This window comes from Gopherus evgoodei, chromosome 2 (genome assembly GCF_007399415.2).
Source record: "Gopherus evgoodei ecotype Sinaloan lineage chromosome 2, rGopEvg1_v1.p, whole genome shotgun sequence".
Lineage (NCBI taxonomy): Eukaryota > Metazoa > Chordata > Testudines > Testudinidae > Gopherus > Gopherus evgoodei.
Genome location: NC_044323.1, coordinates 265,402,368 through 265,419,633, shown reverse-complemented (window position 1 = coordinate 265,419,633; position 17,266 = coordinate 265,402,368). Strand labels below are relative to the sequence as shown.

Below are 17,266 nucleotides of genomic sequence, written 5' to 3'. Positions count from 1 at the left end.
TCAGTCTCCTGTGGCTGCTGGTTTGTGTAGCAGATCTCTGGTATCAAGAACAGAGATGAACTGCTGTTTCAGGGCTGCAATATTATGAATTGACTGATATGGCTGTAATATTATTTTTAGGTACAATCCATTTGTCACATTTATAATAGAATTTTTTCTTACTAGAAAATATTACTTTTCTGTTTTTTTACTTTTACAGATAATCAAAGATATGAAATCTTCAAGCGCAGAATTCTCCAAGGAAAGTCAGTCCCTCATTATGCAGCTATAGAGCCAGATGGGGATGGTCTAATGATTGTCTCCTACAAACCATTCAGATTTATGCAGGATGAGGAGAATCAGCTTGAAAAAAAGGAAGATGGGAAAATAGCAGATAAAAAGAGAGGTAATATTTGTTCTGGTCCTGTTTTCCTAGACTTCTGTAACAAAACTATCCTTTACTGTAACAAAATAACGCTATATGATTTAATGAATTTCCATATATCACTACAATATTTTTTTCACTGTTTTAAAATTTCATTATAAATGTTTACTTCCTGGACAAAGAGATTTAGATATTTGTATTATTTTATGTATGTAATTTCTCTTTTGTATATAGTGTTTGCCTTTCTTAATTGTAGAAGATGCCTTGCGCCTAGAGATGTGAGAAGAGTTTGCGTCTGCGGAAGACGCACAAAGTTCATGCTTTCATTGCCGTTGCATGAAAAATCAGTATTACACATGTAGAAATAGAGATAGTAATTGAGCTGTAAGTATCTGTGGAGAGAGGACATTCATTGAATTCTAACTTCATCATGCGCTGATAAGTGATGTGAAGGGCAACCACTAGCTCAGCAGGAAGACAAAATCCTCCAAATGTTTTCATCATCAACATGCTAAGTGATTGTACTAGTTAGTACAGGAGTCGTCTTCTTGACTTTTTAGGGTTTGGATCAGGCCCAGGATCATTAGATTGGATCTTGTTTTTTTAAACTGTTTGCTAGTTACTGCCTCCATCCTAAATAATCTCTAAATCATTTTCAAATCCTCTCTTTAAAAAAAAAAGAAGTTCTCTCTACAGGTAGTCATATTGGTTTGCCTATTGAGTGTATCCTAATCAGGATCATTGGAGGGCTATTTTATAGGAAACACTATTTGTGGATTATTTTCACATGAAATCATTTGCTGTGGTGCACTGATGTGTATTTGAAACCTTCCACAAAGCTGTAGCTAAAAGAAGCCAGAAATATGCACAGGCTAATTCTATTAGAAAGGTGTGTGGTTTTTTGTTTTTGTATGATCGTAGGCCTGGAAGAGACTTCAGTCAGTCATCTAGACCAGCCCTCTGCACTCATGGCTGGACTAAGTATTATCTATACTGATGTTTGTCTAACCTGCTCTTAAAAATATCTAAATGATGGAGATTCCGCAGCCTCCCTAGGCAATGTATTTCAGTGATTAACTACCCTGACAGGAAGTTTTTCTAATGTCCAACCTAAACTGCCCTTGCTGCAGTTTAAGCCCGTTGCTTCTTGGCCTATCCTCTGAGGTTAAGGAGAACAATTTTTCTCCCTCCTCCTTATAACAAGCTTTTATATACTTGATATCAGATCCCTCCCCCCCCCCCTTATTCTTCTCTTCTCCAGACTAAACAAACTCAGTTTTTTCAATATTCTCTCCTAGGTCATGTTTTCTAGACGGTTAATCATTTTTGTTGCTCTTCTCTGGACTTTCTCAAATTTGTCCACAGCTTTCCTGAAACGTGGCACCTAGAACTAGACACAGTACTCCAATAGAACTAGACACAGTACTCCAATAGAACTAGACACAGTACTCCAATTGAGGCCTGATCAGTGTGGAGTAGATCGGAAAAATTACTTCTTGTGTCTTACTTAAAATGGTCCTGCTAATACATCCCAAATGATGATTGCTTTTTTTTGCTGCAGTGTTACACTGTTGACTCATATTTTGCTTGTGATGCACTATGACCTCCCAGATTCCTTTTCACAGTACTCCATCCTAGACTGTCATTTCCCATTTTGTATGTGTGCAACTGATTGATCCTTCCTCATTGGAGTACTTTGCATTTGTCCTAATTGAATTTCGTCCTATTTACTTCAGATCATTTTGAATGTTAATCCTATCCTCCAAAGTATTTGCAGTCCCTCCCAGCTTGATATCATCTGTAAACTTTTATAAGTGTATTCTCTATGCCATTATCTAAATCACTGAAGATACTGAAGAGAACCGGACCCAAAACTGATCCCTGTGGGACACTACTTGATGTGCCCTTTCAGCTTGACTATGAATCACTGATGATTATTCTCTGGGAATGGTTTTCTAATGAGTTATTCACTGCCCTAGTAGCTCCATCTAGGTTGTATTTCCCTATTTTATTTATAAGGAGGTCATGTGAGACAGTATCAAAAGTCTTTCTGAAGTCAAGATATACCACATCTACTGCTTCCCACCATCCACAAAGCTTGTTACCCTATCTAAGAAAGCTATCAGTTTGGTTTGACATGATTTGTTCTTGACAAATCCATGCTGACTGAAAGGTCACAAATAACCACCTAAAGGTTATTTAAATGGGTGTTGGACTGTATTAGCCTTTGCTGTACAATAGCTTGCCTGGACCCTCTGCGCAGATGGGAGTCCATTCCACCAGAGTTCAAGAAGCCTCTTCCACTTCCCTAATGAACTTTCCAATCTTCGAGATTTGTAAAGCAGCTACCTGGAGTTCAGTTCACACACTCACCCATCACTACTCCTTGGTGGAGGGTTCCAGATCTGATGCCCACTTTGGCAGAGCTGTCTTAGTCATGGGCTCAATAGACTCTGAGCACCCACTTCGAGGACATGAGATCTCTCCTTATGAGTCATCTAAAATGGAATCCATATGGACAACCACTCCGAAAACAGAACTGTTGTTTACAGTACGGTAACTGGTTTTTGTGATTTATTGTCATAGAAATGTTGGGATATAAGGGACCTCAAGAAGTCAAGTCCAGCCACTGGTGCTGAGGCAGATCACGTAAAAAGACCATCCCTGACAGGTGTTTGTTAAATCTCTTCTTAAAAACTGCCAGTATTGGGGATTCCACAACCTCCTTTGGAAGACTATTTCCAGACCTTAACTACTCCTATAGTTAGATTTTTCCTAATAAAGTATCTAAATGGACCACATGTATTTTCACAAGCTGTCGTCCTTCCTGGCTGGGTTCTGCAGTTAGGAGACTGAAGGCTAGTTACAGCTATCCTGCCCTTTATTCCTTTGGCTACAGTGTGCCAGAGGGCATACTGGGTACAGGCATGGCCCCAGTTAACACTAGTATTTTAAAAGATTCAGACCTCACACACATGGGTCACATGTATCAGAAGTGGAATATATGTGGATAAACATCTCAAAGAACCACTGTTACTGTGGTTTCATGAAGATAACTCAAAAGATGCTGAACCTAGATAATGGGATTAATGCTCACTGATATATAGTGCTTTTGCTTACTTTAATTTGTATATTGATTTCATAAAGTTATGGCTATTTAAAAATGCCATTTGAAACATGTTAAATTACAAGTCCATATTTATATTGTTCAGCTGAATGTACACCTGCATATTTAAATGTACACATGAGTGTAAGCAACTCTCCATAACTGAGACATAAGTGGATTTTGGTCAAATACCTACTGGTAGCCAGAAAACTCTGTTCCTCTCTCTTTTTTAAAGAAGTGATCAGAATATCTTCCATATGAAGTTTTCAGAGTAGAAAGTGAATACACATACTTTACCAAATTCCTCCCCCCCACACACCCATATACTTTGTATTTTGTAACTGACTTTGTATTTATATGTATGTTTCCATTTGTAGACCCTGTCTATTACTGGCAACAGAGTGAAGATGATTTGACGGTAACAATTCATCTTCCGCAAGACATCACTAAAGATGACATACAAGTACAGTTTTCTCCTGATCATATCTTTGTAGCATTGAAAAGTCAGCCTCCTTTGGTGGAAGGAAAACTCTGTTCATCTATTGACCATGAAAGCTGCACATGGATAATTAGAGACAATAGGTATTAATAATCTATATATTGATTTTACTTGTCATATTAATATATATTAAGTCAAAGTACGGTTTTATTTTAAAAAAAATCCTCTTTGTTTCTCTCCAGTCCAGTCCATGCAACAGGCACCATATAAAATCCATTGAAGTTGATGTCAACTAGTGAAGGATCAGGCCTTTATTCAAAAAGGGCCTGCTCCTGCGAACACTTCTGTAAGTTACTCATGCATGAGTAGCTCAACATGCACAAGTGTCTCGTGATTTTCCAGTCATTCTTTCTCTCTGAAATGAAAATGTTTTAAAACTTTCAAAGTGATGCACATGTAGAACTTTGTAAGTAATAAGGTGGTTTGGAAGAAGAGAGGTTTTGAAATAAAAAGCTTATTCAGTCTTCATCTCTATTCACTAAATTGGTGTCAGGGTCTGCAGAATTTGTATATGCAAAGATCAGTTGTGGGTGCAAATTAGGAAGTTAGAGGCATACGTACTCAGACTGCCACCCACAATTCATTTCTCCAGATTCAAATACAGTGAGCTCCATATGCATATGCTAAAAGGGAGGCTGGAGCTCCTGCCCTCTTAAAAATGTACCCCTTTAAAAATTTTTGGTTATACAGCTTCAAAGACTGAAGCCTTAACTGGCTCAGCTTGTAAGCCAATTTCTTCATTACAGTTAAAAGGAACCGTGAAACTGCCATGTATACACATTAATGTCAAGGTTTTAAGATTTCCTTATGAATTTTTGTTGAACTAAATTACTGTGCTTTCACAGCAACCGCTATTCAGAATGGTTTAATTTGATGTATTCAGATAGTGTACAATGGAAGGCTACTTATGGGATAGAAAATTCTTTAACTTTTTCTTTCCGGAGCAAAGGTTTTGTGACATCTTAGTGGGAAATGCTCTCTGGTAGCCTCTTAGTTTGGAAAGAGGCTGTTCAATCAGACAGCTAAAGAAAGAAAAATCTGGAAGCCAAATGGTTATTCCACCTGCAGCAAACTTGGCAAAAGTATTCAAACATTTTTTCAACCTTCTTAATATCATATCTTCATAGACCTTAAGGCCAAAAGGGACCATTATGATTATCTAATCTGGCCTTAAATGAGGAGTTGAATGAATATATATCTTCAAAAATAATTTATTTTTACAATTGACAATGCTGCAGCTGCTGCTCTTCTGAAATAATTGACCTTTGGTAATTGAATTTACCACCTTGTTCTGCCCTGTTGACTGACTCTTCCAGTATTGTGTGTCGCGGTGTTCTTTCCTTGTTTTTAACATATAATTAAGAGCATAATATGCATGGAAATTAATTTTGTTTAAATGTAAAATTATACTACATTAAGTATCAGACTGCAGTGTATGTCAAGGAATTGTTGATACAAATCTTAATTTTAACACTTTTTCAAGAAGAAAGAGAAATCAAATCGATGGGGGGGCCAAATAACTAGCTTTGTTAGCTTTATGTTTCGTTATATGAGCAAAAGTAGATAGCCAAGAACATCTGTAGTGTTCTTCTGAAAGCCACTGAGTCAAGTGCAGCTCATGCTGATTCAGTGCCAAACATCAGATGAGATCAGAATCTGGTCTTCCGTATTCACAGTCTAATATTCTGACACCAGAGCTTCATTTTTTTTTCAATAAGAGTCCATTTATTGTTGGGTAGGTGACTGTACTGAATATATTTGGCAGCCTGAGATGCAAATACAGGTCTCAGCAGCCAGTTAAATAAAAAAAAATTGTTTATGATCTGAATCCGTTTTTGTATTGAGGCGTGGATTCTGTTCCAACTGGTTATGAAATTATTTCCCCTATTGTTCAAAATATGGCCTTTTTCTTCCAAGAGCAATTTTGAAAATGAAGAGTTCTTTGAGTAGGTACAGACAGCCATGTATTTCCACTGCATGTGCCCAGTGCACTGGAGCCAAAGAATTTTGCCTAGCAGTACCCATAGACAGCCAGCGCTCATACCTAGTGGCCCTAGCACTTCCCTTGGCCATGTGAGAGGACACTGCTCAACTGCCCCGTCCCCACAGCCCCCCATTTCTTCTTACTGCTTATGGCTGGAGTGGGACCTCTGTGTGGTTGTAACCTCACAATTTCTCTACTTCTTAATGACTTTTCTAGTTGTACACAGCTAATTAGAACTAGGGTTGTCAAACAATTAAAAAACTTAATTGCAATTAATTGTGAGATTAAAAAGTCATGATTAATCGCACTGTTAATAGAATACCACTTTATATTATAAATATTTTAGGATGTTTTTCTACATTTTCAAATATATTGATTTCCATTATAACACAAAGTATACACTGCTCACTTTATATTATTTTTCATTACAAATATTTGCATTGTAAAAAAGATCATTGAAAAATACTGTTTCTTTTAATCTCATACAAGTACTGTAGTGCAATCTCTTTATCATGTAAGTGCAGCTTACAAATATAGAATTATCTTTTTAAAAAACTGCACTCAAAAACAAAACAATGTAAAATTTTAAAGCCTACATGTCCACTCAGTCCTACTTCTTGTTCAGCCAGTCGCTGAGATAAACATGTTTGTTTACTTTCATGGGAGAGAATCTTACCGGCTTCTTATTTACAGTGTCACCTGAAAGTGAGAACAGGTGTTTGCTTGGCACTGTTGTAGGTGACATGGCAAGTTGTTTATGTGCCAGATACGCTGAACATTTGTATGCCCCTTCATGCTTCATCTTGAAGGCTCTAAAGTAAAAATAATAATTCTACATTTTAAGTTGCACTTTCATGATAAAGAGATTGCACTACAGTACTTGTATGAGATTAAAAGAAACAGCATTTTTCAATTATCTCTTTTACAGTGCAAATATTTGTAATAAAAAATAATATAAAGTGAGCAGTGTACACTTTGTGTTCTGTGTTATAATGGAGTTCAATATATTTGAAAATGTAGAAAAACATCCAAAAATATTTATAATAAATTTAAATTGGTATTTTATTATTGTTTAACAATGCAATTAAAACTGTGACTATTTTTAAAATCTAGGTAATTTGTTTGAATTCATCTTTTGCATTAATTGCGATTAACAGCACTAATTAGTACCTTAGTGTAGTGTTAGATTTAGTATTCATTAGCTTTAGTTCAAGTATTTCCTTGGTGATGCCCTCACCAATGTTTAAACATGTCCATCGTGTGGAGGAGTAATCCCTACACATGTGCTTGCTGTGCTTAGGTGAAGCCCAGGCAAGGAAAGGTGTTTGATTTGCAAATCATTCACAAAGCAAACTCAGATGATGATGGCACTTCGTCTAAAACAGCACCTGCTCGAACAGGTCTTACAGTCTCTGGTTCAGCTCTGAGTCCCTTGTTGGATCAGAGGTCACCCTTGGGTTCTGAGGAAGCTTCGATTTCACATCATGGAGCTTGTGCCTCTCCAAAGGGACTGAGAAGTTGCTTCCCATCAAGTGCACCGAGTAAAAAGGTCACATAAGACCAATCATGGCCATTCCTGGTTGTATGGAGACTCGTCTGCCTCCTGCTGAAGGAGCGTGGTCCAGCACATTGTGAATGCCAGTTTTATGGATGGAGCAGGTCCCGTCTACTGCTCCGCATACGACACAGAGAGAAAGAGACCCTTACCTTTAACTCCCTTTCCAGGCCCAGGGTGTCTGAGTCCTATACTGACAAGGGCAGTGCCAGTACTGGCTGGTTTTGTGCCAGCAATGTTATCAGGACCTGTTCTCCCTTTCTGTCCTGACCTTTCCACTGGTCCAGGACCTTGCCAGGGCTTCATTCTCTAGGTCATCTTTGCAGCTTGGGGCATTCTGACGATCGATCTGTTTGCTACGAGACACAGCAGGAAATATCATTTGATCTGCTCTCAAAGGGGCCTCATCCCTGGCTCCCTGTCCAAAGCTTTCCATCTCAGCTGGCAGTTGGCTCTTCTGTGATTCTCCAACCTTCTTGCACTGTCAATTCAGCTTCTCCCTTCCTCGCCATCCTGACCTACTCACACAAAACTTACATCCCCTGTTTAGCTCCCTCATCTCACAGCATGGCTGCTTCATGGCTAAATGAGGATTAAGAATAGTGTTCAGCAGTTGTTCAACAGGTCCTACTCAACAGTAGAAAGCCTTCTACCAGAATGACTTATTTAGCTAAATGGAAGCTGTTTTTGATGTGGTTTTCACCCAATGGTGACTTCTGTTCAGGACATCTTGGAATACTTGCTGTACCTTCAGTCCTTGGGATTTGCACTTAACTCGTTGAGAGTGAATCTGGCAGTGATAGTAGTGTTTCATCCGCCCTTCAGGGAATATCAGTCTTCTCTAATACCATGATAGCAAGATTCTTAAAAGGTGTTCTTCATCTTCATTGTCCAGTCCGAGAGCTGGTTCCTCTGTGGGACTTGAACATGTTCCTAACAGCTCTAAGGGACCTCCATTCAAGCCCCTGCGTCTTGTTTGTCCCTTTATGCTTTTGTGTCAGAAGACTGTGTTCCTAATAGCGATAACATCCACAAGAAGTGAGTGCAAGTTGCAGGCTCTACTTGTTGAGCCTTCTTATACACAGTTCTCCAAGGACCAAGTGATTTTTATGACCACAAGCACAATTTTTGTGTAAAGTGATATCTCAGTTTTATTTGAAGCAGGGAATGTATTTACCTGTATTCTTTCCTAAGCCACGTTCATCTCCAGAGGAGCAGTGTCTCTATACGTTGGATGTGAGACAATGTCTGGCCTTCTATTTGGACAGGACTAAATTGTTCTGTGCTTCGCCTAGCCTGTTTCTGTCGTATGAAGAGCAAGTATTCTCTTCACAGATTATCTCTAAATGGTCTCCTTGGGAGCCTTAACAGTTCATAGAATCAGAGAAAATTAGGCTTGGAAGAGACGTCAGGAGGTCATCTAGTCCAACCGTCTGCTCAAAGCAGGACAAACCGCAATTAAAACATCACAGCCAGAGTTTTGTCAAGCCAAGCCTTAAAAACCTCTAAGGATGGAGATTCCACCACCTCCCCAGGTAACCCATTCCAGTGCTTCATCACCCTCCTAGTGAAATAGTTTTTTTTCCTAATATCCAACCTAGACTCCCCCACTGCAACTTGAGACCATTCCTCCTTGTTCTGTCATCTGCCACCACTGAGAACAGCCAAGCTCCATCCTCTGTGAAACCCACCTTCAGATAGTTGAAGGCTGCTGTCAAATCCCCCCTCAATTATTTCTTCTGCAGACTAAATAAGCCCAGTTCCCTCAGCTTCTCCACATAAATCATGTGCCCCAACCCCCTAATTATTTTTGTTGCCCTCTGCTGGACTCTCTCCAATTTGTCCACATCCCTTCTGTAGTGGAGGGCCCAGAACTGGGTGCAGTACTCCAGATGTGGCTTTGCCAATCCCGGATAGAGGGGAATAATCACTTCCATCAATCTGCTGGCAGTGCTCCTACTAATGCAGCCTAATATGTAATTAGCCTTGTTGGCAACAAGGGCACACTAACTCATATCCAGCTTCTTGTCCACTGTAATCCCCCAGGTCTTTTTCTGCAGAACTGCTGCTTAGTCAGTCAGTCCACAGCCCGTAGCAGTGCATGTGATTCTTCTGTCCTAAGTGCAGTACTCTGCACTTGTCCTTGTTGAACCTCATCAGATTTCTTTTGCCCCAATCCTCCAATTTGTTGAGGTCACTCTGGACCCTACCCTCCAGCGTATCTACCTCTCCCCTCAGCTTAGTGTCATACGCGAACTTGCTGAGAGTGCAATCCATCCCATCATCCAGATCATTAATGAAGATGTTGAACAAAACCAGCCCCAGGACCGACCCTTGGGGCACTCTGCTTGATCCCAGCTGCCAACTAGGTATCGAGCCATTGATCACTACCCATTGAGCCTGACAATCTAGCCAGCTTTCTAACCACCTTGTAGTCCATTCATCCAATCCATACTACTTTAACTTGCTGACAAGAATACTGTGGGAGACCGTATCAAAAGCTTTGCTAAAGTTGAGACTAGCTAGTATGTATTTGGGTCTTTGTCTTTTTTTTTTCTTTCTTTGTCTTTTTTGAAACCCCCTCCTCTCCTCTCCCCCCCCCACCCCCCCCGATCAAAAACCAAGCCCAACATCTGAAACATCCTCACAGTTCCAGAACTTTGGGAAAGTTCAGATATGGATTTGAACTTTGTGACTTTGGGGCCTTTTCCCCCCCAAGAACGCGCAACTTTATTTGATGTATAGGAGCATAAGCTTTCGTAAGTCAGAAGTGGGTATTCACTCACGAAAGCTTGTGCACCAGTACATCTGTTAGTCTATAAGATGCCACAGGACTCTGTTGCTTTTTACAGATCCAGACTAACATGGCTACCTCTCTGAAACTTTATTTGAATATTTTAAGATTTTTTTCGTCATGTTAGGATTCAAAATTTTATTAGCAAGGCAGATATTGTAAAATGCTATCTTACTGTGAACTGGAATTGTCCAGTTTATCTCACTGGAAAACTGTTTTTAAACTGGTATTCTCAGAATATCTGTGACTACTAGCAAGCCAATCTTTTTTCATGAGCCAAGTACAGCAGATATGATATATCTTAACTCAAGGTAGTTTTATTGCTACCTTCACTGCGTGAGAGCTATCGTGGTTACATGTTCAGGGTGGCAGCTGGACCCTAATGCAAATTGCATAGGAGTTTAATAGGAATGAGCCTAACCAATGTTTTTAATTATGTTTGTCATAGTATTGAATTTCTATTTTAATACACAGGTAGAGTTAGTAGTAGTGAATTAGAGTGAAAAATAAACAATTAGGTATCAACAGCATCCTGTTTTGAGAAAAATAATATATGGCTTATTGGTTTGCACTGCCATTGTGAAGTGTAAATCTTGAGCAATTACCTATTTAGAAAAACAAAACAAGACACCTTCCCCTACATACGCATTTGCCAGACACCTGAAATTCTCTCAAAGGTTAGTCTAGGCTTACTAGATCAAACTGAGAAGTTAAATAATTGGTGATATAAATTAGATGTAGGGCTGTCAAATGATTAAAAAAAAATCCTTATTAATCACAGTTTTAATCACAGTTACACAATAATAGAATACCATTTCTTTCAATATTTTGCATGTTTTTCTACATTTTCAAATATGTTGATTTCACTTACAACACAGAATACAAAATAAAGTGCTCACTTTATTTTTTTATTACAAATATTTGCTCTGTAAAAAGATAAAAGAAACAGTATTCTTAATTTCAGTTTTTCAGTGTGATAAGCAGGTGTAGCTTATAATGTGAACTTTTGTCACCAATTACGTTCTCTGAATCTGTACCAGTTACATTCTCTGAATTCATGAAAAATTGTTTATAAATGGCACGTTCTTGCCATCAGTAATGCACTACAATCTGAAGTCTCTCTGAAGTAGAGACATTAATGTTAATCCAAAATCCATATTGAAAGTCACAATTGAATAGAAAAGGAGTATTTGTCTTAAGTTTTTTGAAAATTAGCTTCAGCCATTACACTTCTTTTAATGAATTTTTGGCATTCTATACAACAGGTAAATGCATTGCAGAACTGCAATATTTATTATTTGAACGGAAGCTTCACTGGATACAGATTTCTCCCTTTTTCTCTTTACACTTGTTAAAAATTGTAAAATCAAAATTAAAGTATAATTACTAGAGAAATTTGAATCCAGTCTAGTGGACTTTGTTTACCATAATATATATTGACGATGGAACCCTGAGTTTGTTTTATGACTGATAGAAGTGGGCTATAGTGCTGTTAGGTTCCCCCCAGTTCATGAAAGTACTTAACCATGTGAATTGTGCTAATTCTCTGGGTTGTGTGGAGGAAGAGTGAAAATTTACTCTAGGCTCATCCCTTTGGCTGGTACAAGGAACTGCATCTACCTCTGTACCATATGGAAGGTTGCTTTCATTTGAGAGTTGGTGAGAGAGGAATGTAAAATAATTAACCTCACGGCCTGTAGGATGCTCCAGTTGTGGGAGAAAATTGGTACACAATGATAAAATCACTTTGATCAACCCTTTGTTTTATATGATTATTTAAATTGTAATAACAATCTTTTATTTGGTGATAGAATTGGGCAGGGAATATAACCCAGCTGAAGTGTCTGCAGATATTGAACCAGAAAATGTCAATTTAGAAGTAAGAATACCTATATGATGAATATATATGGTGGTTTGAAAAGAGATTCATTACCCTAAAATAACCTACAGGGGAGTTTTTTGTTTATCTTCTCTGGACTGTCCCCAATTTGTCTACATCTTTCCTGAAATGTGGTGCCCAGAACTGGACACAATACTCCAGCTGAGGCCTAATCAGTGCACAGTAGAGTGGAATAATTACTTCTTGTGTCTTGCTTACAACACTCATGCTAATATACATCCCAAAATGATCTGTGCATTTTTTGCGACAGTGTCACACTGTTGGCTCATATTTAGCATATGATCCACTACGACCCCCCAGATCCCTTTCTGCAGTACTCCTTCTTAGGCAGTCATTTCCCATTTTGTGAGTGTGCAACTGATTGTTTCTTCCTAAGTGGAGTACTTTGCATTTCTCCTTATTGAATTTCAACCTATTTACTTCAGTTTGTCTAGATCATTTTGAATTTTAATCCTATCCTCCAAAGCACTTGCAACTTCTTCCAGCTTGGTATCATCTTCAAACTTTGTAAGTGTACTCTGTGTGCCATTATCTAAATCATTGATGAAGGTATTGAATAGAATTGACCCAGAACTGATCCCTGTGACCTCATGATGTGCAGTCAGCCAGTAGGTGCTTTACTTTTCATTCACCAGACGGCGTCTTAGTGCATTTTTCCATCTCACAAACCCCTGTACAGCTTTTAGGAAATATACTAACCCATATACTATTTCAAGCCCAGAACTGCTGCTTCAAGCCCCAGTTCAGCCAAGCACATACATAGTTTCATTGATGTCAATAGGACTATTCACTATCAGGGTTGGAAGGGACCTCATCTCATCTAGTCCAACCGCCTGCTCAAAGCAGGAGCAATCCTCAGACAGATTTTTGCCCCAGATCCCTAAATGGCCCCCTCAAGGATTGAACTCAGGCCAATGCTCAAACCACTGAGCTAACTCCCCCTCCCCATGTATATAAGTGATTTGCAGGATTGAGGCCTTGAAGATGAAAGTGGGACTTTCAGAACTGAGTATTAGTTCTATTTCAATGTTTGTGTGAATGTTTGTTTTGAAATAATTGTGAGTATGTACTTTAGAAAACAATTACCATAAGAAAACCAAAGAATGGCATCCCGTTACAGCAGTGCTTCTGATATTTCCTTCAACAGAAGTATTTTTCTTGTTAATGGTTGCTCTCACTCCAAATACTTTTAGTTAATATTAACAAAAATATTCCCCTTTCCTGAAGATGCAAATTCTATGCAAATGATAGTTTTGGGGAGAAAAGAATAATAAAATGGCTAGACGTTAAACTTTGAATTTACTTATACTAAAATGACATTTCAGTGATTAATTTGGTATTAAATGCTATGGTGAAAAATTACTCAGTGGCACTAAACTATCTATCGTGGGTTATATTGCATGATCTGTTTCTCAGTCTTTCAGTGAACTGGGAAAGGTATAATTCTTAAATAGTAAGTTGTACATTTCTATATATTAAACTGTACTTACTGTTCCTCATTTTACTAGTAACCACACTAATAGTTTTGCACTGTGGTGTAGCAATCTGTCAATTATAAAATCATTTTATATTGTTGGATACTACATGCACATCAGACGTTATCTTATAAATTTATACAAAAAGGGCCTGATTCACAGTTTCTTCATTCCAGTTTTAGTAACTAACTGGAGTCCCACCATGGTGAATCAGGCCTAGTATCTCCAATTTCTTTATGTGATTATTTTTTGGGGAAAAGCAGTTATTCACAAGTTTTAGAATTCTTATTAGTATAGACTAATATACATCCTAGTTATGCAAAATATACTTTTTGTATTGGAAGGAACATTTCATGTCTTACCATATTTATCTTTACACAGTTAACACATCCTTTTTGAAAACTGATTTTATATGCAGGACAGACAGTTGTTCAATGTTTTGTAGCTATATGATCTCTATCAAACATAAGGAATAGATGTATTAACCCCAGATGACACATTATGAAAGTGTACTTTCAAGTAGTTACCCAATAAACAACTCTAAATAAACATTTTGGGCTGCCAAGCAGTTAAAAAAAAGTATTCACAATTAATTACGCTGTTAATAATAGAATACCATTTATTTCAGTGTTTTTGGATGTTTTCTACATTTTTCAAATATGTTGATTTCAGTTACAACACAGAATACAAAATGTACAGTGCTCACTTTATAGTTACTTTTATTACAAATATTTGCACTGTAAAAAAAGAAATTGTATTTTACAGTTCATCTAAGACAAGTACTGTAGTGCAATTTTTTTATTATGAAAGTTGAACTTACAAAGGTAGAATTACAAAAAAATAACTGCATTCAAAAATACAACAGCAAAACTTCATAGCCTGCAAGTCCACTCAGTCCTACTTCAGCCAATTGCTCAGACAAACAAGTTTGGTTACAATTTGCAGGAGATAATGTTGCCTGTTTCTTGTTTACAATGTCACGTGAAAGTGAGAATAGGCATTCACATGGCACTGGTGTAGCCAGCGTCACAAGATATTTTCATGTCAGATGCGCTAAAGATTCATATGTCCCTTCATGCTTCAATCACTATTCCAGAGGACATGCTTCTATACTGATGACGGGTTCTGCTCGATAACATTCCAAAACAGAGCAAACTGACACACAATCATATTCATCATCTGAGTCAGATGCCACCAGCAGAAGGCTGATTTTTGGTGGTGGGGGAAGAGGGTTCGGGTTCTGTAGTTTTCGCATCGGAGTTTTGCTATTATAAGAATTCTGAAAGTGTGCTGCGCACCTCATCCCTCTCAGATTTTAGACAGCACTTCAGATTCTTAAATCTTGGGTTGAGTGCTGTAGCTATTTTTAGAAATCTCACATTGATACCTTCTTTGCATTTTGTCAAATCTGCTGTGAAAGTTCTTAAAATGAATGTGCTGGGTCACGTGAGACTGATATATGGCAGAATGCGGGTAAAACAGGAGATGTCCCCAAGGAGTTCATTCACAAATTTAATTTATGCATTTTTTTAACGAGCATCATCAGCATGGAAGCATGTCATCTGGAATGGTGGACGAAGCATTATGGGCCATACGAATGTTTAGCATATCTGGCACGTAAATACCTTGCAACGCTGGCTACAAAAGTGCCATGCGAACGCCTGTTCTCACTTTCAGGTGACATCGTAAATAAGAAACAAGCAGCACTATCTCCCGTAAATGTAAAGAAACTTATGTGACTTAGCAATTGGCTGAACAAGAAGTAGGACTGAGTGGACTTGTAGGGGCTAAAGTTTTACATTGTTTTGTTTGAGTCCACTTATGTAACAAAAAATCTACATTTGTAAGTTACGCTTTCCTGATAAAGACATTGCACCATAGAATCATAGAATATTAGAGTTGGAATAGATGTCAGGAGGTCATCTAGTACAATCCCCTGATCAAACCAGGACCAACACCAAGTAAATCATCCCAGCCAGGGGTTTGTCAAGCCAGGCCTTAAAAACCTCTGAGGATGGAGATTCCACCACCTCTCTAGGTAGCCAATCCAGTGCTTCACCAGCCTCCTAGTGAAATAGTATTTCCTAATATCCAACCTGGACCTCACCCACTGCAACTTGAGACCCTTACTTCTTGTTCTGTCATCTACCACCACTGAGAACAGCTGAGCTCCATCCTCTTTGGAACCCTCTTTCAGGTAGCTGAAAACTGCTATCAACCCCCTTCTCCTCCTCCTCCTCCCCCCCACCTCCACCACTCTTCTCTTCTTCAGACTAAATAAGCCCAGTTCCCTCAGCCTCTCCTTGTAAGTCATATGCCTCATCCCCCTGATAATTTTCATTGCCCTCTGCTGGACTCTCTCCAATTTGTCCACATCCCTTCTGTAGTGGGGGGGACCAAAACTGGACACACTATTCCAGGTGTGGCCTCACCAGTGCCGAATAGAGGGGAATAATCACTTCCCTTGATCTGCTGGCAATGCTCCTACTAATACAGCCCAATATGCCCTTGGCCTTCTTGATAAAGAAGGGCATGCTGCCGACTCATATCCAGCTTCTCGTCCACTGTAATCCCCAGGTCCTTTTCTGCACAACAGCTGCTTAGCTAGTTGGTCTCCAGCCTATAGCGGTGCATGGGATTCTTTCTTCCTCAGTGCAGGACTCTGCACTTGTCCTCCAAATTGTCTAGGTCACACTGGGCCTTATCCCTGCCCTCCAGCGTATCAACCTCTTCCCCTAAGCTTAGTTTGTACGAGGTTAATTGAAAAATGGTATTTCTTTTGTTTATCACTTTTACAGTGCAAATATTTGTAATAAAAAATAATAATGCAAAGTGAGTACTGTACACTTTGTATTGTGTTGTAATAGAAATCCATATATTTGAAAGTATAAAAAACATCCAAAAATATTTAATAAATTTCAATTGATATTCTATTGTTTAACAGTGCGATTAATCATGATTTCAATTTTTGAGTTAATTGTGATTGATGGACCTAGTATATATATTTAAAGTAGGTATTTATATATAAAATACACATACATACAATTTTAATACCTACTTTAATTACACTAAATTTAAAATGAATACTCAGAAACAATGAGGATTCACAGAAATAAGTCTTTCTGTATTTAGACTCTTAAAGTTGATTAAGATGTTGATGTAATACACGTAGACTTGGTCGTACATGCCAACTTGATTAAAACACTAGAAAGATTAACATGATACACATGAAGTGCTTTAAAAGCTGGCTAACTGATGGGTCTCAATGTAATTTTAAAGGGGGAATCATCGAGTGGGTGTGTTTCTAGTGAAATCCTGCAGGCATCAGTTTTTGGTTCTAGCTATTTAACATTTTTATCGGTGACCTGGAAGAAAACAAAAAATCATTGTTAATTAAGTTCGCCAATGACAAAAATTTGGGGGAAGTAGCAAATAATGAAGAGGACAGGTCACTGAGACGGCGGAATATGGGTTGCTTAAGTTGGGCGAAAATTAACTATACATTTTAATATGAATATTTATAAAAGCATACATCTAGGAATAAAGAACAGAGGCCATGCTTACAGGATAGGGGACTCTATGTTAGGAA

The 17,266-nt window shown here is 38.3% G+C and overlaps 1 protein-coding gene across 1 annotated transcript in view; it reads left to right on the top strand.

The window, feature by feature from the left end:
- NUDCD1 (NudC domain containing 1) overlaps positions 1-17,266 on the top strand; it is a 176,107-nt gene that overhangs the window by 99,687 nt on the left and 59,154 nt on the right. Inside the window, 2 exon segments of the mRNA XM_030549466.1 lie at positions 200-385; positions 3,848-4,052. Of these exon segments, the coding sequence (XP_030405326.1) occupies positions 200-385; positions 3,848-4,052 (391 nt within the window).